The sequence below is a fragment of the Saimiri boliviensis genome, chromosome 2, assembly GCF_048565385.1.
Source record: "Saimiri boliviensis isolate mSaiBol1 chromosome 2, mSaiBol1.pri, whole genome shotgun sequence".
Taxonomy (NCBI): domain Eukaryota; kingdom Metazoa; phylum Chordata; class Mammalia; order Primates; family Cebidae; genus Saimiri; species Saimiri boliviensis.
In genome coordinates, this window is record NC_133450.1 from 57,304,748 (window position 1) to 57,328,892 (window position 24,145).

Consider the following 24,145-nt stretch of genomic DNA (forward strand, 5'->3'; position numbering starts at 1 on the left):
GGATAGGTCATCTGACTCTCCACTGAAACTAGTGATTCTCAACTTCTCCTGCCTTCAACCCACCAAGAGAGAATATTAGACATCCACCTGTCAGTGGTTCTCTATGGTGGATAGTGGAGGAAAGCCAAATTTGGGTGTTAACAGAACATGAGGATTTATGTTAAATCCTCATGTTATTTTTCTTGAGATAGTATGACTATAGTTCAGATATAAACATATCCAATTTTTAACTACTTCAAACCAAGTAATTACATATTATTCTCACTACCCCTATCTAATTGTGATGATATAAATTGACTCTAAAAATATTAAACATTTATATATTACTCGAGACCTCTAAATTATAAAATACTTCAAAAGTCTAGTCCTTAAAATTTAGGGCAAAAAATACCTAAATTTTGGCCAGGAGCAGTGGCTCATGTCTGTAATCCCAACACTTTGGGAGGTTGAGGCTGTGGATCATTAGGTCAGGAGTTCTAGACCAGCCTGGCCAACACGGTGAAACCCTGTCTCTACTAAAGATACAAAAAATTAGCCAGGTGTGGTGGCACATGCCTGTAATCCCAGCTACTCGGGAGGCTGAGGCAGGAGAACTGCCTGAACCTGGGAGGCAGAAGTTGCGGTGAGCCAAAATTGCGCCATTGCACTCCAGCCTGGGCAACAGAGCGAGACTCCATCTCAAAAAAAAAAAAAAAGCAAACAAACAAACAAAAAAAACCTGAATTTTAAAAATCAGCAAAACGTATGCTGGAAAGCATGTTAAAACACATAAGGCCTAATTTTTAGTTAGCAATATTTTTATGTTGCAAGACATACAATAAGACATACTTACTGCTTATCTTGTCCTCCACAGACAGAAAGCAATTCAGAAACATAAATACTAGATTAACATTTAACCATCAAGAAAAAGATATACTGCTACATCAGCTGATTTTTTTCTCTTTGCATTTAATGAATTTACATCAAAAAATTAGGTAGTCATTTTACATTTAAGGAATAAAAATCTTAAAAAAAAATACAAAGAGTGAAAGGATTTTAACCAAGTTTACATTTGTTTTTGCTATAATTTTTAACAACAATTCATCTCATAACTTAATGCAGTGTGCAAATGCAACACCCATTACAGTCATTAAAACTAAATTTAAGGAAATACACTGTTAACAGTGACCCTCAAAGGAAATGGATTTATCTTCTATTAAAAACTCTATGATATATAAGCATTACATAATAATGCTACTTAACCACCTTTTGTCTCAAGAATTATCACCAAAGTTTTCTGGAAATAAGTGCACAAATAATTAAATATTTAAAAGGTGAAATGTTCCTTATTTTAACTTTAGCAAGATCTTTTCTTTTTCATTAAGAAACACTTTAATAGTTTTAAAGCAAAAGCTGTTAGAGTCTAGATAGCTAAAACTGTACTCCTGAGTTCAAGCTTACAGATAAGTCTTTTGTAAGTAGTTCTCAATAAAATATCTTCCCTCCCCATACCCCTACCCGAAATCTTATATTGTTCTTACAAAACTTTGGTCAATAGTAGAAATATATCCAGGCAGATGTATATGCCATACAATAGCAAGAACAGTAAAGCCCAACTAATGATTTTGAGTTTTAAAAATAGAAGGCAATTAAAATGTACTCAAAGTTACATTAAGAAAAGCTTTCACGGGGGTAATATTGAAACAGTCACAAAGGTTAAGAAAATACTGATATCAAAGTACAAATGGCTACAATGTTAAAATAGACAAAAACTGCTATACAGGAGCCTCTTTGAAAATTAAAAATAACATAACACATGAGTCAGGATGATTTTCCTGTTCTACTCATGAATTTTAGTCTTTATAAGGTTGGTTATGTTGACATCTAGAAGAGTTTCTTATCACATCTGATGGTCTCATTCCAACTTCATAGGGTGGGTCTTCCCCCAAGGAACCTCTGATCCTGGTTGCATCTTGGTCATTGCACAATTTCAAAGTAGTGCAATATCGCCATGATGTGCTGGGGCATGAAGACATATCCTGTGTATAGTGCCATCCCCACAATGGAAACCAGCATGGAATCTGAGTTGTAGTTAAGGAAACTTACTATTCTTAATTTATTCAAAACTAAATCCCCAAAGGTTTTCAACGATTCTTGTATGTTGAAGTACCCATTCACATAGTGTTTTCTGGTTTATGTCAAGTACTGATAAAGAAGTAACAAGAACAGTAATGCTAGCTACTAACAACCATGCCTGGCACCATTCTAAGCTAGTTTTTGTTTTGTTTTGTTTTAGTTCATTCTATCTTTACTATCACAATATAAAGTAGGTAATGTTATTCTCCCTGTATAACTGAAAACATCAGACTGCTTAAATTTTATTTTTTCTTTTCTTTTTAGTAGAGACAGGGATTCACCATGTCGGCCAGGCTGGTCTTGAACTCCTGACCTCAGGTGACCCACCCCCTCAGCCTCCCACAGTGCTGGGATTACAGGTGTGAGGCACGATGCCCAGCCAGACTGCTTAAAATGAAGCATAGAATGTGATACTGTTCAACCTAAGAAATAAATACATAGGAATAAAATTATATTTAATGGCCGGGCACAGTGGCTCAAGCCTGTAATCCCAGCACTTTGGGAGGCCAAGGTGGACAGATCATGAGGTCAAGAGATCGAGACCATCCTGGTCAACATGGTGAAACCCTGTCTCTACTAAAATACAAAACATTAGCTGGGTGTGGTGGCGCATGCCTGTAATCCCAGCTACTCAGGAGGCTGAGGCAGGAGAATTGCCTTAACCCAGGAGGTGGAGGTTGCGGTGAGCCGAGATTGCGCCATTGCACTCCAGCCTGGGTAACAAGAGCGAAACTCCATCTCAGAAAAAAAAAAAAAAAAAATCTATTTAATGACTGTAAAAAGCCAGGTGTGGTGGCTCAAGCCTGTAATCCCAGCACTTTGGAAGGCCGAGGTGGGTGGATCACAAGCGGGTGGATCACGAGGTCGAGAGATCAAGACCATCCTGGTCAACATGGTGAAACCCCGTCTCTGCTAAAAATACAAAAAATTAGCTGGGCATGGTGGCGCGTGCCTGTAATCCCAGCTACTCAGCAGGCTGAGGCAGGAGAATTGCCTGAACCCAGGAGGCAGAGGTTGTGGTGAGCCAAGATCACGTCATTGCACTCTAGCCTAGGTAACAAGAGTGAAACTCCGTCTCAGAAAAAAAAAAATGACTGTAAAAGGTCTACCAACTTAACTAATAAGAATGTATCATCGAAGAACTTTAGAATTCGTTAGACTAGAATGTGGCTAAAAGTATTTTTAGAGTCAGACAAAGCTAAAATCAATCATACACTAGCTTAGGGATATAAAATGACAGCACCTGCTACTATCAAGCATTTATTTATTATTATCACTATTAAACATTATTATCACTATTCCTCCTATTTGCAACAACTTCAAATAAAAGTCATCTTGATAACCTAAACAATAGCCTTTCTGTACTGTGTTCCTTTCTTATTACAAAAGGAACTGAAACTGTATATATAGAAGTCAACAAGAGGCCTCTCTCTGGGCCACACAAAATACTGCTATCAAAAATTATGTCTAAGGGCTTTTGGCTTTGCACAGTTACACAGCATGCTAACAGTAACAACTGTTTTTGAACTGGGGTCATGCTTTCTTAATTCACATATTCTCATTTATTCTTTCTCCTCTTTCACTTGCCTTTCTCCTTTCTCAACTCTACATACCTTTCAGCTCTACACACTATTATTTCTAACATAACTTACATTCTTCTATGAGAAGATAGGGTTTAAATAAACAACGTGCTTACTACCAACTAATATCTAATATTTGTATAACAAGTTAATTGAAAAATCTGTTCCACAATTATATTATCTTACTTAACTTTTTTTTTTTTTTTGAGACGGAGTTTCACTCTTGTTACCCAGGCTGGAGTGCAATGGCGCGATCTCGGCTCACCGCAACCTCCGCCTCCTGGGTTCAGGCAATTCTCCTGCCTCAGCTTCCTGAGTAGCTCGGATTACAGGCACACGCCACAATGCCCAGCTAATTTTTTTGTATTTTTAGTAGAGACGGGGTTTCACCATGTTGACCAGGATGGTCTCTATCTCTTGACCTTGTGATCCACCCGCCTCGGCCTCCCAAAGTGCTGGGATTACAGGCTTGAGCCACTGCGCCCAGCTATCTTACTTAACTCTTACGGCTTTCCTGTGAAATGTTTATTATGTTCATTATTAATCAGAAGCTGAGAAAATTGAGTAGCTTGTTCAGGGCCATACAGGAAGCTGTCTTTAGAGCCAGAGATCAAACCAAGACTGCCTGACTCAAACCATAAACTCATTCTCTTCATCCAGCAAACAAGGGCAGAAAGTCTCTCTTTATATATTTTATTTATTTATTTTGAGACGGAATCTCACTCTGTCAACAGGCTGGAGTGCTGTGATGCCATCTTGGCTCACTGCAACCTCTGCATGATTCTCCTGCCTCAGCTTCCCATGTAGTTGGGACTACAGGTGTGTGCCAAGTTAATTTTTGTATTTTTAGTAGAGATGGGTTTCACTATGTTAGTCAGGATGGTCTCCCTCTCTTGACCTCATGAAACAAGCACCTCGGCCTCTGAAAGTGCTGGGATTACAGATGTGAGCTACTGCACCCACCCCAAAGTCTCTTATAAACTTTTTTTACAATTTACTTTTTAACCTCCCTTAATCCAGTTCTTCCTTAAACTACCACCTTCTATTTACTAATTTCTTTTTTTAAAAAAAGAAAAATATATACATTTGCTGTTTCTATATCATTGCCATATATTTGTTCATCACCAACACACCATCTGATTCTTACTACTGGACTGTAGGCATTGTTCTAAGCTCACTGGTGGTCTCCTATCAAATCCAAAGGCTGTTTGAATTTACAGTGCCAGTCCTTCTTCTTCAAAACCCTTTCTATCTATGCCTGTAGTCCCAGCTACTCTGGAAGCTAAGGTGAAAGGATCGCTTGAGCCCAGGAGTTCAAGGCTGCAGTGAGCCGGAAGGGCACCACTGCACTCCAGCCTGGGCAACACAGCCAGAGCCTGTCTCAAAAAACAAACAGAAAAGGAACCAAAAAAACCTTTCCACTCTTCAAAACTCTACTGTGGACTGAGGTGTTTCTCTAAGATCTTCTTTTAATCTCTTACCATTTCCCTGTTTTTCACTGGCTCTTTCCTTTATGATGGATGACAGATTATTAGAGTGAACTTTGTGCTTTCCTGGCAAGCATCCACTCTACCTCGCCTCCTAGTATAGCAGCCCTTTTGGTTGGACTAACCCATCTTCATGGATAAGCCCTGACTGGTCTTAATCAATTAAAGGGGATCCCTTTTTCAGGGTAACAATGCCCTACCTCAAAACTGAACAACCAGCTCAAAGCTTAGAACTTCTGCCAGGAATTCAGGAACATAGATGCTCTCTCCTAGAATATGCAGCTTGCTGATGGAATCTTGCAATCAACTGGAGTCACTTTACCTCCATGAGGAAAGCAAGATTCAGAACAAAGCTGACTCAAGAAGGTGGCGGGACAAAAATAATCACAGAAAAATTGAGTCAGAATCCTCGTCAAAAAACCCTGAAGCCCACCCTACCACTGGATGTTCACATACTAACCTAATAAATTCCCTTTACTTTTTTTTGATACAAGGTCTCACTCTGTCATCCAGGCTGGAGTGCAGTGACACAATCATAGTTCACCACAGCCTCGACCTCCCAGGCTCAGGCAATCCTCCCACCTCAGCCTCCCAAGTAGCTGGGACAACAAGCACACACCACCACCAGGCCCAACTGATTTATTTATTATTTTTGTAGAGAAGGGGTCTCCCTATGATGCTTAGGCTGGTCTTGAACTCCTGGGCACAAGGGATCCTCCCACCTCGGCCTCCCAAAGTGCTGAGATTACAGGTGTAAGCCACCACAAGTGGCTGGTCAATCCCCTTACTCTTTTTTTAAATAGAGATGGGGTTTCTCCAGGTTGGCCAGGGTGGTCTCGAACTGCTGACCTTAGGTGATCTGCCTACTTCCAGCCTCCCAAAGTGCTAGGATTACAGGCATGAGCCACCACGCCCAGCCAATCCCCTTACTCTTAAAGATTTTATTGTTAAATTTTATTATTTGCTGCTGAAAACATTCCAGATAACAAAATGGAATTCCCGTTGTTTTATCTTGGGCCTCACACTCTCTCATAACTTAAACAACTATAGGCTGAGTATCCCTTATCCTAAATGCTTGAAATAAGAAGTGTTTCAAATTTCTGATTTTTTTTAAAATTAGAATATTTGCATTATACTTACCAGGTAAGCATATCTAATCCATTATCCAAAATGCTCCAAAGGTCATTTCCTTTGACTGCCATGTTGTTGCCCAAAAGTTTTGAATTTTGGAGCATTTCAGACTTTCAATTTTCAGATTAGAGATGTTCAATCTGTACATTAACATTGTCAACCTGACCTCATCTTCCATAGTGCAGACATATTTCTACCTACTTACTGTACATTTCCATCTATGACATTCAACAAGGTAACTTAAATTCAAACTGAACATATTAATCTTCTCCAACTACCTTTTTCTATGAGTCCTATTTTTCCAATTGACATAACTATTTGCCAAGTTCTCCAGTCTAGAAGTTTTTTTTATTCCTTCTCCCCATATTCGAATTACCTATGACATCTCAGTTACTTCCCAACCCCTACAAATGACTCTTACATTTCACCTCCCCTATCCTAATCAATGATAAATGATTTGAGGCATTTATCATCCTTTAGGCTTCTAGCCACAGTCCATGTCCCTCTTTAGCAGAATGATCCTTTTTAAATCCATTAGGTTTCCAATGCCTACAGGACAGCTCTTAAGAGTCTAAGGCAGGCGTCCCCAAACTTTTTACACAGGGGGCCAGTTCACTGTCCCTCAGACCGTTGGAGGGCCACCACATACTGTGCTCCTCTCACTGACCACCAATGAAAGAGGTGCCCCTTCCTGAAGTGCAGCGGGGGCGGGGGGGCTGATAAATGGCCTCAGGGGGCCGCATACAGCCCACGGGCCATAGTTTGGGGATGCCTGGTCTAAGGCAAGTATTCAAGGACCTTTCTGATCTAGCCCCAGGTCTTAGGATCCACAGAAGTAGTTAGGGACTGAGAGACTAAGACAGGGATTCTTGTACAAGCTATTTATTGAGGGAGTGAGTACAGTAGAACAGAGCAGAGGAAATAAGCTAAGTAGGGACAGAGTCTCAGCCTTCCACAGGGTACTCTGGGGCATAAATTGTATCACATAGTTGGCACTGCTTTGACACAAGGGGCCTGACCTTTTATATCTCCTTATCTGTCAATCATTGGCTATAGGGTGGGATAAGGAAAAGCCACCTAAGAAAGCTGTTTGGCAGTGGACAATATTCTGGAGAAACAGGGAGCTACAAGTCATTAGCAGCCAACACTCACAGAGACTGTTGGGGTACATCGGCTATTAAAGGGGACTTAAGCCAGGTGCAGTGGCTCTTGTCTGTCATTCCAGCATTTTGGGAGGCCAAGGTGGGAGGATTATTTGAACTCAGGAGTTCGAGACTAGTGTGAGCAACATAATAAGACAATGCCTCTACCAAGAAAAAAAAAAAATTAACTTTAAAAAAAGAAAAGAAGCCAGGCATGGGGGCTCACACCTGTAATCCCGGCACTTTGGGAGGCTGAGGCAGGCGGCTCACCTAACATCAGGAGTTCGAGACCAGCCTGGCCAACATGGTGAAATCCCTTCTCTACTAAAAATAAAAAATTAGCTGAGTGTGGTGGCACACGCCTGTAGTCCCAGCTACTTGGGAGGCTGAGGCAGGAGAATCGCTTGAACCCAGAAGGCGAGGTTGCAGTGAGCCCAGATCACGCCACTGCTCTCCAGCATAGGCGACAGAGTGAGACTCCATCTTAAAAAAAAAAAACAAAAGAAAAGAAAGGGGGCCTAGGTGAGGACCAACCACATCTACCATGCTACTTTTCCACTCGACTTCCCAATAGACCAAACCATTCCCTAATATACATATATCCTACTTGCAGCCATATCACAAGAGTCTCAGAAAACAATATTATATATTTCCATACTGCTCTGGCTTTGCTTATTGTTTAATAATAACATAAGTAAGAATAATAGTAGCAGCAGCAGCTTTCACTTTGTGAATGTCTAGTGCATGTCTGGTACTATGTTAAACACGCCATCTAGTTTCAGTAACTTCCCCAACAACAAAGTAAAGGGGCCAGCTCCAAACCAAATCGTCCAACTCCAAGTATATATGTACTTAACCACGATGCCATATACTTTCCTACATATGAAAAGCCCTATTCCTCTTAGTAAAACCTAATAATTCTAGGAGCTCAGTAGTTATTTCCTCTTGTATGAAGCCTTAGGCCTTCCCTGGCATTCATAATTTTTCCCATTCTTACCGCAACCCCTTGGCAGAACTAATTATTCCCTAACGCTCAATAAAGCTCCTTTAATACTCTGTATTAAAGTGAATAACACAGCACTTATCACCTGACATTACCTATTTGTACAAGTACTTATCTCACTCAAATCATTAACTCCTTAAACAGAAATAATATTAGTTTTGTATCTCCAACATCTAATACAAAACATACTAAATAGACATCTGCTGAATAGAGGTGTTCATTTGACTAGATTCATTATGATGCTTTCTCCATATTCCACACATTTTTGTGGCTGACAAACTGGATAATGACTACAGAAAACACAAAACCAGTTTCCAGGCAATATTATACTTAAGAACAAAGTTTGCTTTTATAGTTTTTATATAAACCTTATAAATTTATAGGCCAAACAAATGAAAATGGTATAGTAATAACCTTAAGGTCATTGGCTCAATTTCAACTCCAGTAGGAGTGATTCCTATAAAACAGCTATTTGAATATGTATGTTACATAGTCTTTATGGTACTAATTATTCAATTAAGTATGGAGAATATATCATTTAAGGAACATGCATAAATTAGTCTGAGATTATTCCACTAAAAATCAAGAATCTGACAGCTAAGTTTGTGAATATTAAATTGTCAAGCTTTTAAATCTTTTATATGCATATAAAAGCATGATTTTTTTATTCTAAGTGAAACAAAGACTTATCAAAACTTGAAAAGGTTTTATTGCCTGGTTAAAATACAAGATACTAGAGTTCAAGACTGTATACACACTCCAGACTGGGCAACAGAGTGAGATTCTGTCTCTATAATAAAAAAATTAAATTTAAAAAAAAAAAAAAGGGCCAGGCAAAGCCACTCACACCTGTAATCCCAATACTTTGGAACTCAAGGCAGGTGGATCACTTGAGACCAGTGAGGCAGAAAAAAATCAGCTCTGGAGTCAGGAAACATAAGGCCAATTCACACTTCAGCTACGACAGAAAATATCCTCTCCACAGGGTATAGGCCAAGTAAATTACTTTGTAACTTTTCTTCATCCTCTCCATTTACATACAGCATACTCCAAGTAACCAATGGAATCCCCCAGAGGGCAGTTAAACTCCCAAAAATTCTGTAATGGGATCTTTGAGCCCTTATGCTCAGGCCCAGTCCCACATTGTGGAGAATACTTTCATCTTCAGTAAAACCCTTCATTCCTTTCTTGTTTGTTTGTGCATTTTGACCAGTTCTTTGTTCAAAATGCCAAGAACCCCGACACCCTCCACAGTTAACGTATTTTGAGTCAGCCAGGAGGAAGAGGTAAGCCCAGATGTCAGGGTCCCTGCTCGCGGGGATGTCTTGCAGACCTTGACTTCGTGAGGGATGAATAAAGTACACTGCCACACAGATGTTATGCTTTGCCAGTTTGGCTGAGGATCTGTTGATGCTTAAGGACTCCTTGGAGAGTGCTGTAAACAGTTGCAACTGCTGGCCCCTATAGCTAGTAAGACTTGCATTTATTTAGTAAAGTTTAATTGACAAAAGCTTGAGTCAACACCACTAGAGAGAAGAGATTAAGGGACAGGTTCTGATGCCCAAAGCAAACACTATTAGAAGGTAATCTTGGTCGATCTCTTCCTGGGAAGGCTATCTGGCTGAAAGGTTAGTTTTAAGACCACATGAGTAAACAAGTTAGTTAGGTAAATGCTTCCATATACCTTAGCTATTTGCTTTACGTATTAACTAAATGTAAAGGGGATTTAGGCTGCCTTCAGCTAAGAACTACAGAAAAAATTTTTAGGCCTTCCAAAAGGGTTTGAGACGATATTTTATAACTTTCCATATTGGCCAACCTGGTCTCAAACTCCTGGCCTCAGGTGATCTGCCCACCTCGGCCTCCCAAAGTGCTGGGATTATAGGCATGAGCCACCATACCTAGCCTGGGCATTGGTTTTATTGTGACATTTGGAAGGCTGGCAAACATGTGCCCATTATCTCCTTAGAAGTGCTCTCACAAAGCTAAACATATATAGAATAGAGTATACCAGCTATAATTTGCTATCCAGCATAGATTTCTCAATCCATCTCATTTCACAAAGCTAAACACATATATAACAGAGCATACCAACCATAATTTGTTATCTGGAATAGATTTCTCAATCCATCTCATTATGCAACAAGCCTCTCAAAATTTAAAGTATCCTGACACACCAAATTATAAGAAATGGGTATTAGAAACAATACAGCACTGGAGGAGACCCAGGTTTGAGTAATAACTCTTCCATCCCTGTGTCAAAAGCTCTCTGAATACCAGTCTCCTTATCAATAAAATGTGGACACACATCACCTGTCTTTCAGAGTTAAGAGAATTCAGAATCCAATCTATTCTGCAAGAGAAAGCAATGTAATCCTCATTAAAACTGTTCTTTGAGGGTCTGAGCATTTAACATCATGACTTACACCTATGTTTGCCCAAGTTCATCCTGCTACTAATTTGTTATTAATTTATAGTATAATCCTGGGATGTCACAACCTCTCTGGACCTGAGTTCCTTCATAAAATGAGGTCCTTTCTTTCATTAACATTTTAGGATCCTGTTTGTTTGAAGAGGACATTTAGGTACCACCTCTCAATTGTCCATAAAGCAATCTTCTGTTTCACACATACACAAAGAAAAAAATGTAAAAATGCATCAGTGTTATGCAATACACATATATTGGAAGGTAATATACAAGGTAATAATCTTTCTATTTACCAAACTCTTGTTTGCATAAGTATCAGTAGCTATATACAAATTAATCAGGTCTATATTCTAGAGGGGGTTCCATGACTCAAGCAATAGAGAACAAAGTGCAATCTAGAGTACAACCTCAAACTAAAAAATGGGCTGTTCCGTTTTGTGTTTATGACCTGTCTCTAAAACCGACTTTTAAGTGTTTGATGGAGCATCTCTACTGAGCCTTTGTTTCTAGCCATAGTACATTGCTTGGTAAAGAAGATGCTTCATGAATCATCCCAGAACTGAGCAAATAATGTGCCAGGATACTATGTAGGTGCTGAAGATAAATGTTTGTTAAAGGGCTGAATGAACAATCAGAGGTTATTTATAACCTGGGAATAACATAAATATTTTATAGGTTCCATGGACATAAAAGCAAGTAGATATGAAGCCATATATAGATATAAGCCATATCTTTATGTTGTTTTCTCTTTCTTTAAGAGGAATTTCCTAAACACAAGCTAACTTTCCAGCCAGCTAGGAAATAAATAAGGATTTTTTTTTTCCCATAAAAAGGCCATTGTCAGCAACCTTAAAAAAAAAAAAAAAAAAAAAAGTCCTGTAACAAAGAGAGGAAATGCTTTGAATATAAGTACAGTACATCAGAAACGAAACCACAGCAACTAACATTTCCTGTCTCAATTAGTAACTCTAAACTATCATATCCCACCTTGGTAATCTAATCACAAGACTTTGGAAAAATTAAAGGTAGTTTCTTATTGGAAAAAGGTTATATAGACCTTTGTTCCAGTGGGTATGACTTACACATCTTCACTAGTCTAAACAATTTCTTTTTTTTTTTTGTAGTCTAAACAATTTCAGTGATATCAGTCTCTGATTATGCTAGCCACATTAAAAAGCAAAGCTAAAACAACATTTAAAGCAATCCATGGCCAGCCTCAGTGGCTCACACAGGTAATCCCAGCACTTTGGAAGGCCAAGGTGAATGGATCACCTGAGGTCAGAAGTTCAAGACTAGCCTGGCCAACTTGGTAAAACTGCGTCTCTACTAAAAATACAAAAAAAACTAGCTGGGCCCTGGTGGCAGGAGCCTATAATCCCAGCTACTGGGGAGGCTGAGGGAAGAGAATCGCTTGAACCCGGGAGGCGGAGGCTGCAGTGAGACGAGATCACGCCACTACACTGCAGCCTGGGTGGCAGAGCAAGTCTCCACCTCAAAAAAATAAAAATAAAGCAATCCAATCCTATATTAATCAAATTTCTTTTGTAAAATCAATTCTAAATGCTATTTAACCTTAGAAATACTCAAAAGTTCTGACAAATCTAAGAAATCATCTTAATGAAAAAATAAAACAAAGCATTTGACGAAGTATTATCATATGCTGTTTACAGAAAAGCAATCAAAGCCCTAAGTGAAACCAGCTGCCACCTACTGAATGAAGCCCCAAACAGGACTCCTTCTTCCTTCCAGCCAGTCTGATTATAGTTTTCCTTTCCCCTGACCTCAAAAAACTGCAGATCCTCAACAACGGAAATGTAAAGAAAGTTAATTTTTCCGGTGGGTGCAGTGGCTCACGCCTGCAATCCCAGCACTTTGGGAGGCCGAGTAGGTGGATCGCCTGAGATCAGGAGTTTGAGACCAGCCTGGCCAACATGATGAAACCCCATCTCTACTAAAAATACATAAATTGAGTGAAACAGGTTTGTAAAAAATAGGTAAAGAATATTAAAAAATAACAAAAAATAAATTAAAATGCAAAACTTAGCACGACACCATGGCACATGCCTGTAATCCCAGCTACTCGGGAGGCTGAGGCACAAGAATTGCTTGAACCCAGGAGGCGGAGGTCACAGTGAGCCAAGATTGTGCCTCTGCGCTCCAACCTGGGCAACAGACCGAGACTCCATCTCAAAAAAAAAAAAAAAAAAAAGTTAATTTTTCATGGATATATAAACTATCTCTTGATACTTTTCTAGTTGCCTTATGTTGAAGCAGGTGGAAGATATTATACTGTCACAGTCCTCTGTACCAATTTGATATTCATGGATCATGTTAAAGGATATCACATCGCATCAGAAGTTTGTGTTTAGCAAGCAAAACCCATTCTCTGAGCTTTCTATAGTGTGCTGATTATACAAACCTAAGCATGAAGATTGTTTTTAGAAACTACAACTTGATGACAAGCTCTTTTAAAACTAAACAAACAACAAAGCATGCTGCGAAATGAGTAATGATCATGAACTGAAACTTTTTCACTGTGGACTAAAATCCTGGAAATGGTTTGTAGCTAATCCCAGAGACACTAAGGTTATGATGTCTCTGGCACTCGTTTTTTGATTTGAGCTTCTATTACCCTCTTGAAGATTTGAAGTCCCAGTGTCATGGGAAAAAAATTCCCAGTCTGCTCTGAAATATTATCTGTACTGCTACAGCACATGTTTCTGTAACATCAGATAACCCACATATGACTAGCATAGTATAGGAGCTGTATTCCTTCATATGTGATATTTCATCAGTGGGAAAATAACTAAGTGACCCTTGAAAACATGAGTGTGAACTGTACTTATACATGGACTTTCTTCTGCCTCTACCACCCCTGAAACAGCAAGACCAACCCCTCCTCCTCCTCCTCTTCTTCTTATGATTTTCTTTCCTCTAGCTTACGTTATTGTAAGAATACAGTATGTAATACATATAACACAAAAAGTATGCATTAATCGACTATTAATGTTATCAGTAACACTCCAGTCAACAGTAGACTATTAGCAAAGTTTCTGGGGACTCAAAAGTTGTACACAGATTTTCAACTGCCTGGGAGTGAGGATGAGGGCCTGGGGGCAGACCCCAAGTGGATCAAGGGTCAGCTGTATCCGTGCATCAAGAAACATCTCTCAACTCAGCTGCTATACAGGCAGAAGTCCCTTTAACTCTATTTTAAGAAAATTAGAAATTCACATTTGCACCCAGTATCTCTCTTCAGAGAAAGGCATCTCCAGGGTAGCACAGTTTTAGCCTGGAAGTTTAAGGTTACAGTGAGCTGTGATCACACCACTGCACTCACACATGGGTGACAGAACAAGACCCTGTCTTGTTCTTTAAAAGAAAGAAAAAAGAGAAAGACTCTGGTGAACTGAGGTTTTAATTATAATTCCCTTTATTGACTAGCTCAGGAAAGACAGATGGTGACTTAAACATGCCCACTGACCAAACATAGGGTTTTTCTTTATCAATTTTGCTTTGTCTGCTGTGTCCATTTACAAAATATATTTTACATATTAAAAAAAAAAAGCAGGCAGAGATACTAATTTAATTATAGGAAATCATACCAATCATTATTAGTACCTCCCCAGGTAGCATAGCAAAATATATTCCTCAAATGCCTCTTTTGGCTTATAAAAACTTTGATGTCACCAAACTACACCAAAACACCTATTAAGAGTATTTTTTTATATATTCACAGGGTATCGCAGGAGATGCACAGGAAACTGCTGACACCGGTTGTCCCGGGGTGGCATGGGTAGGGATGGAAAGAAGACTATCACCAATTACCTTTTTGTATCTTTTGTGTTTTTAACCATAAAGATGTATAATCTATTTTAGTTACAGCTTAGAAATTCATATTTTTGCAACTCCCAAATACTTTAGTAAACAGAGATGCAAAAAAAGAAGAAAAAAGTCCTTTTGGCCGCGGGTGGTGGCTCACCCCTGTAATCCCAGCACTTTGGGAGGCCGAGGTGGGCGGATCACCTGAGGTCAAGAGTTTAAGACCAGCCTGACCAACATGGTGAAACCTTGTCTTAAAAAATTGAAAAAAAAGAAAAGAACAAAAAAATGTGTATAGGTTCTATTTTTGTCCATCCAAAATGAAAATAGCTTGGAGTCCCAGGGAGAAAAAAAATAATTATATTTTTTTAATCATTTTATTTTACTTTTTAGAGACAGGGTCTTGCTGTGTTGCTTAGGCTGGTCTCAAACTCCTAGGCTCAAGTGATCCTCCCACCTCAGCCAATCAAGTAGCCAGTATTACAGGTGTAAGCCACTGTACCCAGTACTTATTATTTTATTCACCTGGGTGCAGGTGGGCTAAGACTAAAAAGGCCTTAGTCCACTTATTTTTTTTAATTGACACATAATAAATAATTATACCTATTGGCAGGACATGATGGCTCATGCCTGTGATCCCAGCACTTTGGAAGGCCAAAGCGAGAGGATCACTTGAGGCCAGGAGTTCAAGATCAGCCTGGCCAACATGAAACCCCGTCTCTACTAAAAACACAAAAATTAGTGGGCATGGTGGCAGGCACCTGTAATCCCAGCTATTTGGGAGGCTGAGGCAGGAGAATCACTTGAGGAAGTGGAAGGTGAAGTGAACTGAGATCTCACCACTATACTCCAGCCTGGGTGACAGAGCAAGACTGCATCTCAAAGAAAAAAATACTATTATTATTATTATTTTTATACCTATTTATGGAGTACAATGTGATATTCTGATACATGCGTACAGTGTATAATAATCAAATTAAGATAATTAGCGTATCCATCTCCTCAAATATTTATCATTTCTTTGTGTTGGGAACATTCAAAATCTGCTCTTTTAGCTATTTGAAAATATACAATAAATTGTTAATCAGAGTCACCCTAGTGTCTATAGACACTAGAACTAGGTATTCCTCTTACCTAGCTGTAATTTTGTATTTGTTAACCAACCTCTGGCTATCCCCTTCCCAACAAAAATGGGAAGGAGATTTCCCTTACCTTTCCCAACAAAAATGTATATTCTTCTGGCTCATTTTCCTACTTTATTAAACATTAAAATGTAAGTGAAAAAAAGCGTTACTGGATTTTAACCAGGAAAGGTACTGACAAGGTATGAGCACCTGTCTTCATGTCCTCAAATCAGCCTGACAGGCCCTTCACCATCTGACCTTTCCTACTGTTCACACCCACTTCATTTGGCTCCAGCCACACTGGCCTCTCTGCTATTCCTGAAACATGCCTCGGCATCTGCACTTCCTGTACCTTTTGCCTGGAATACTCATTCCTCTAGAATTATCTCCCTGCTTAAATATTTCCAAATGTCCTCTCCTGACCACTCTAGCTAAAATTGGGGAGGAAAAAAAAAAACTCAGCTGGGCATAGTGGGTGGGTCACACCTGTAATCCTAGCACTTTGGGAATCCAAGGCTGGCGACAGATCACTTGAGCCCAGTAGTGAAGATCAGCCTGGGCAACATGGCAAAACCCTGTTTCTAAAAAAAAAAAAAAAAAAAAAAAAACAAGAAAAATTAGCCAAGCTCGATGGAACAAGCCTGTATTCCCAGCTACTCAGGAGACTGAGGTGGGAGAATGGCTTGAGTCGAAATCATGCCACTGCACTCTAGCCTGGGTGACAGAGCAAGACCCTGTCAAAAAAAGAAAGAAGGAAAGAAAAAGAAAAGAAGGAAGGAAAGGAGGGAGGGAGGGAAGGAAAAAAAAAAACCTCCTTCTTCCTTACTTTCCATCCTGTTCTGTTTTATTTTTATCCATAACAATATAATAATTTATATATTTCATTTATTTATCTAGTGGCATTAGAAGAAAAAATTTATGCTTTATTTGCAGTTATAGCCCCAATTTCTAGAATAGTATCTGACAAATAGAAGGTACATAATAATACTTGTGAAATACAGAATTCAACATATACATTATACAAATTAGCAAACAAAGCAATATAAATTTTGTTAACAGCTCCAAGATAAGTCAAAGAAGTTCTCCTTCACTTTGGGAGGCCAAGGTGGGAGGACTGTTTGAGGCCAGGAGTTTGAAACCATCCTGGTTTCATAGCAAGACCCTGTCTCTACTAAAAATTAAAAAGAAAAAAAAAATTGCCCCAACTATTCGGGAGACTGACGGGGAGGCTCAGGGGAGAGGATCACTTGAGCCCAAGAGTTCAAGTTTACAGCGAGCTATGATTGCACCACTACATTCCAGCATGGGTGACAGAGGAAGACCCTGTCTCTTACAAAAATAAAATAATAACATTTTTTTTTCAAGTTCTCCTAATCCCTTTAAATTTAAATTCTCTCCAATAACTAAATTTTGTTCATCAGAAACAGCCAAGCTCCAAAGCTACTCTAAAAGTGCTTTAAAATCAGGTGTCTTGGCTGGGCTCATGCCTGTAATCCCAGCACTTTGGGAGGCCAAGGTGGATGCATAGGTCAGGAGTTCAAAACCAGCCTGGTCAACATGCTGAAACCTCGTCTCTACTAAAAATATAAAACTTAGCCAGGCATGGTGGCGGGGCTGAGGCAGGAGAATCAACTGAACCCAGGAGGCAGAGGATGTAATAAGCCGAGACCCTGTGACTGCACTCCAGCCTGGGTGACAGAGTAAACCTCAGTCTCAAAAAAAAAAAAAAGTCTCTTTTCCTACTCTCAAATACTCCTGCAATTGGTTTAAAATAACAAATTGGCTGGGAGCAGTGGTTTACTCCTGTAATCCCAGCACTTTGGAAGGCCAAGGCAGGCAAATCACCTGAGGTCAGGAGTTTGAGACTAGCTGGGCCAACGTGGTGGAACCCTGTCTCTACTAAAAGTACAAAAATTAGCCCGGTGTGGTGCGGCATGCCTGTAATCCCAGCTACTCAGGAGGCTGAGGCAGGAAAAGTGCTTGAACCCGGGAGGTGGAGGTTGTAGTGAGCTGAGATCGCACCACTGCACTCCAGCCTGGGCAACAGGGCAAGACTCTGTCTCAAAATAAAATAACAAATCAATGTATAAACAACTGTTTGTTTTGTTTGTTTTGAGACGGAGTCTCACTCTGTCACGCAGACTGGAGTACAGTGGCACGATCTCAATTCAATGCAATCTCTGCCTCCTGGGTTCAAGTAATTCTCCTGCTTCAGCCTCCTGAGTAGCTGGGATTACAGGTGCCCACCATCATGCCCAGCTAATTTTTTTTGTGTTTGTAGTAGAGATGGGGTTTCATCACATTGGCCAGGCTGGTCTTGAACTCCTAACTTTGTGATACCCCCGCCTCAGCCTCCCAAAGTGCTGGGACTACAGGCGTGAGCCACTGCACCCAGCCAATAAAACAACTGCTTTTAAAGCATTAATTGTGTGCCCAGCACTGTGGTTTAAAAGTGGGGAAAAAAAGTTTTCAAGACACATGAACTATCTTTAAAGGGGAATCTAATTCCTATCATAAACCAAAAAACTGCCCACATTTTGCTTAAAATAAAATGCCATGGAAACATCAGTAGCAGCAGAGAGAGGCAAATATAGCCCAGTGATTACAGATTAATATGACTTTACTTTTTTAATTAATAAAACAAGATTAGGCCAGGGGAGGTGGCTCATGCCTCTAATCCCAGCACTTTGGGAGGCCGAGGCAGGTGGATCACCTGAGGACAGGAGTTCAAGACCAGCCTAGCCAACATGGTGAAACCTTGTCTCTGCTAAAAAATACAAAAATTAGCCAGGCACGGTAGCACACACCTGTAGTCCCAGCTACTCAGGAGGGTGAGGCGGGACAATCGCTTGATACCAGGAGGCAGAAGTTGCAGTGAGCCATCCAAGGTCGCACCACTGTACTCCAGCCTGGGCAAGAGAGGGAGACTCAATCTCAAAAAATAAAAAATTAAAATAAAAAATTAAAATAGCATACCTCTGATTCAAATTATTATTATTCTTTTTGTTGTTGTTGTTGTTGTTGTTGTTGTTGTTGTTGTTGAGACAGTATTTGCTCTGTTGCCCAGGCTGGAGTGCAATGACACGATCTTGGCTCACTGCAACCTCCACCTCCTGGGTTCAAGCAATTCTCCCATGTAGCTGGGACTACAAGCACCAACCACCACACCCTGCTAATTTCTGTATTTTTAGTAGAGACAAGGATTCGCCATTGTATTTTTAGTATTTTTGTATTTTTAGTAGAGACAAGGATTTGCCAATTCACTGCAACCTCTGCCTCCTGGGTTCAAGCAATTCTCCTCCTTCAGCCTCCTAAGTAGCTGGGATTACAGGTGTCCACCATCATGCCCGGCTAATTTTTTTTGGCCAAGCTGCCCTTGAACTCTTGACCTCAAGTGATCTACCCGCCTTAGCTTCCCAAAGTTGATTCAAATTATTTTAACTATTTTTAATTTTTTCACCTCTCAACAGGCATGGTTACAATGTTATCCAGTGAGGTACTTCAGAGGGTGTCTCACTGTTACAAAAGCCTGTCTTGGTCACAAAACCTGGTCTTTTCTTTCCCACCTTTGGATGCCAGTTGGGAAAGGAGGCTTTTGAAACATATGTTAAAAATGTCCCCTCCTGAGATGAGGTCAGTGGTTCTCAGTCTATGGCAGGTCTCCTTTTACACTACATACTGTAATACTAATTAGCACTGATCAGATTCTTTGTTATTGTTATCTTTTGTCTTGACGCAGGTGTCATGTCCCATTTTTTGGTAAGATAGAAACATGTTTGAACATAGAAAAAGTTCAAATACCTCTTGACAAACCAAAAGCTAATGTATCACTTCAAATGTCTTATCAGAAGACAGATGGTAGCCCAAACATTGTGGCTCATGCATGTAATCGAGCCTAGCACTTTGGGAGGCTGAGGTATCACTTGAGGTCAGGAGTTCAAGACCAGCCTGGCCAACATGGTAAAACCCCATCTCAACTAAAAAAACATAAAATATAGCTGGGCGCAGTGGCTCAAGCCTGTAATCCCAGCACTTTGGGAGGGCGAGGCGAGTGGATCATGAGGTCAAGAGATCGAGACCATCCTGGTCAACATGGTGAAACCCCGTCTCTACTAAAAATACAAAAAATTAGCTGGGCATGGTGGTACGTGCCTGTAATCCCAGCTACTCAGGAGGCTGAGGCAGGAGAATTGCCTGAACTCAGGAGGCGGAGGTTGCAGTGAGCTGAGATCGCGCCATTGCACTCCAGCCTCAGTAACAAGAGCAAAACTCCATCTCAAAAAAAAAAAAAAGAGAAATATATATATATATATATATATATATATATGTATGTATCTATATCTACATCTATCTATCTATCTATATATATATATATATATATATATATATATATATATATACACATATATAAAACATTATCTGGGCATGGTGGCACAGCCTGTAGTCCCAGCTACTTGAGAGGCTGAGGCAGGAGAATCGCCTGAATCCCAGAGGCAGAAGTTGCAATGAACCTAGATCACGGCACTGCAAAAAGAACAGAAAAGAGAAGAGAAGAGAAAAGACAGATGGTAAAAGAAAACTTAGCATATAGGCCCTAGCCAGGAAGAATTTACAAAACTTACTTCTGAATCTTACTGTTTCAAGAACTATTTACAATGTGTCTGACTTGACTCAATAGATGCTTTTCCTTAAAAACACATCTTAAAATCTTTTTTATAAATCACAATTTTCTAACCTAGGTAAGTTCAAAAACATATACTCACTTGAGATTTTTTTTTTTTCTTTTGAACAGGTTCTCGTTCTGTTGCCCAGGTTGAAATGTGGTGCTGCCATCTGGGCTCACGGCAACCTCCGCCTCCCCAGTTCAAGAGATTCTCGTGCCTCAGTCACCGAAGTAGCTGGCGTGCACTACCACACCCGACTAATTGTGGCATTTTTAGTAGAGACGGAGTTTTGCCATGTTTCCTTGGCTGGTCTCAAACTCCTGGACTCCAGCTATCTGCCGGCATCAGCCTCCCAAAGTGCTGGGATTACAGGTCTGAGCCACCGCGCCAGGTTAGAAATTGACTTTCTTTTGTTTTTTTGTTTGTTTGTTTGTTTGTTTGAAATGATATCTCACTCTGTTGCCCATGCTGGAATGCAGTAGCACGATCTCGGCTCACTATAACCTTCACCTCCTGGGTTCAAGCGATTCTCCTGCCTCAGCCTCCTGAGTAGCTAGGACTATAGGCGCGCGCCACCACGCCCAGTTAATTTTCGTATTTCTTTTTTTCCATCGAGACGGGGTTTCACCATGTCAGCCAGGCTAGTGAACCGCCACCGCACCCGGCCGAGATTGACTTTCAGTTTACAACAGCTGTTAACTAACTGCTAACTATTTGATTTGGGAAGTGGAGAAGCAAATAATTTCTACACATCCATTCAGATGCTCAAGAATGCCCCGGGAGGCCGGGTGCGGTGGCTCAAGCCTGTAATCCCAGCACTTTGGGAGGCCGAGGCGAGTGGATCACGAGGTCAAGAGATCGAGACCATCCTGGTCAACATGGTGAAACCCCGTCTCTACTAAAAATACTAAAAAAATTAGCTGGGCATGGTGCCGTGTGCCTGTAATCCCAGCTACTCAGGAGGCTGAGGCAGGAGAATTGCCTGAACCCAGGAGGCGGAGGTTGCGGTGAGCCGAGATCGCGCCATTGCACTCCAGCCTGGGCAACAAGAGCGAAACTCCGTCTCAAAAAAAAGAATGCCCCGGGAAAGCATGGTGATAGTAGGTTATCAATATCCCCTGAAATTACAATTTCAATTTTTTTTTCAACTTGGTGAAACCCCATCTTTACTAAAAATACAAAAATTAGCCAGGCGTAGTGGTGGGGCGCCTGTAATCCCAGCTACTCAGGAGCTTGAGGCAGGAGAATCGCTTGAATCCTGGAGGTAAATGTTGCAGTGAGCGGCGATCACACAACTGCAGTCCAGCCTGGGCAAAAGAGCGATACTCCGTCTTAAAAAAAAAAAAAAAAAAAGAAGGCCGGGCGTGGTCGCCCACGCCTGTAATCCAAGCATTTTGGGAGGCTGCCGCGGGCGGATCACCTGAGGTCAGGAGTTTGAGACCATCCTGGCCAACCTGATGAAACCCCGTCTCTACTAAAAATACAAAAATTAGCCAGGCATGTTGGCATGCACCTGAAATCCAGGCTATTTCAGAGGCTGAGGCAGGAGAGTCGCTTGAACCCGGCAGGCGGAGGTTGCAGTGAGCCGAGGTAGTGCCATTGCACTCCGGCTTGGCAAACGACAGCAAAACTCAGTCACAAAAAAAAAGAAAAAAAATTAATTTTAGGATGTGTTATGTCAGTCAAGATATACTTGCTTCTACTGAGAGACTTCTATTAAATATGCATTTAAGTATATATTTTACAAGGCATGACCCTGTGAACCCTAAAGAGTGAGACTAAACTGCAGCTACAAATAAATGGTGCAAGAAATCAAAGCAAACTATATTCAGAGTCTAAATCCAAAATATGCATTCTGGTTCTTAAATTCCAGGTTTGGAAAGAAATGCTAACAGTAATAAAAAAATAAATCACTTTGAAAGCATCTAAAATTCCTCAAAAGAGCTGAAACAAAAGACTCAGCTTCGAGTACAACCTTACGTTATTTCAAAACAAATAAACACACTTGATAAGGCTTGGAATGAAATCACCTCAGTCATTCACTGGAATGCAACATTACATTCTTAAAGTTGTTCTGAAGTAAGCTACTCCAACTAAACCACACTGAAAAGGAGAGAATGTGGATAAACTAAACATCTTTTGTGAAATATCTGTCTCGTATTGGCCTGACATTTTTTAAAGTCACATTTCATTATCAGTATTTGTTGTGCAAGAATATCATCAAAGGATGTCAATGTGGACAAGTAGAGACAAGACAAACATCAGACTTTCAGGGAGCTTATCTTCACAATCCTGAGTTATTAATTGAAGTTCTCAAAGTTAGCTAACAGACAACTTGCTTTGCATAATTGCTTTGCTTATAGTAGCCACTCAATAGTTATTAACAAGAATTTATTAACTATCCACCAAAACAGTTTCAACCCTACCGACAAGTAACCACAAAGTGCACTTTACCGGCCCAGCTTCTAGGGACTGTGCGAAGCAATAAATACACTTTTATAACTATCCACCTTGAAGACCAAAAAGATAAAATAACTTAAACTTCTTTCCAAAACTACTGGAATGTCATGCCTACAAATTCAGAACCTGGCTTAAAAGCTGGTTAACTGGTCAGAATTCTCAACAGACTCAAAGTCAACTAAATCAGGAACACTTAAAGGTCAAAAGCGTCCAAGCCGGAGCGATGTGCTCCACTGTTACACGGTCCCCGCCTCCTGCAGGAACAGGGGACTGAACCAAAGGAAGGCGCGGCAGAAGGGCAGGGGCATACCGGGTTACACATCACCCTCGGGGATTTCCTTCAGGAATCAAGACGCTTCCACCTTGGGTCCAGCGACTCACGGGTAACCCCGGTTCTCAAGAGTTCTCGCCTCCCCGACCCCTTACTTAACCCTGTGAGCGCCGCCCTCGGCCACCAGACCTCCCCGGCCCCCCGGCTTCTGCGCGCTGGACCCGCGAGACCGCCGCTCCAATCTCCACCCCAGGCCCGGGGCCTGGGAGCTGCTGCCCCGCGCCCCGCGCCCCCATCCCCGCCCCCACGCCCGCGGCCCGGACAGGATACTGAACACGGTCCGCTCCCAGGGCTCCAGCATGTAGAGCGCCGTGACCAGCAGGTACTGGTAATAGAACCAGGACATTTGCTTCCAGGCCCGCGCCAGCGCCATCCCCGCCATGCGCCTCCCGCGATGCGGCTCACACGTCAGTCTGTCCGGCCGGCCTACAGCTCACGTCCTAAAGCCCCCGGCCGCCAGGCCCGCCCGCCCGCCACCCGGCGCCCATTGGCCCGCATCGCCCCGCCGTCACCCGCGGCACGCCCAGCCCCGCGCGCGCCCCGGCCCCCGGCCTCGAGCCCCGCCCGGCCCGCGCTCATTGGCCAGGCCGCTACCTCGCGTCCCGTCGTCCCCTCCCGCTTCCCCGCCCCGGCATCGCCGAAGCAAGCCGGAGAACGGTCCCTGCGGGAGCGCCCGGCCGCGCCCCGGACCGTCCCGCCCCGCCCCGGCCCGCGGGTGGTGGGCGGGGCGACAGGGTCGGCCGGAGTCCCCTGGGGTCCCCCGGGGTCCTCGCAGCTCAGCGGGCTTTCGGTCCATCCAGACCAGCCCAGAGCGCTTGCGGAAGAAGTATTTCTGGAACACTTGTTATGCCTCAGGCA

The 24,145-nt window shown here is 41.5% G+C and overlaps 1 protein-coding gene across 1 annotated transcript; it reads right to left on the minus strand.

The window, feature by feature from the left end:
• Positions 1-1,050: 1,050 nt before the first annotated feature.
• SPTSSA (serine palmitoyltransferase small subunit A) lies at positions 1,051-23,765 on the minus strand. Its single transcript, XM_010334955.3, has 2 exons — positions 23,558-23,765; positions 1,051-2,060 (listed from the first exon to the last, which is right to left on the minus strand). Exons 1-2 carry the CDS (start codon positions 23,667-23,669, stop codon positions 1,957-1,959), a joined length of 216 nt encoding a protein of 71 aa, XP_010333257.1. The 5' UTR covers positions 23,670-23,765; the 3' UTR covers positions 1,051-1,956.
• Positions 23,766-24,145: the final 380 nt, after the last annotated feature.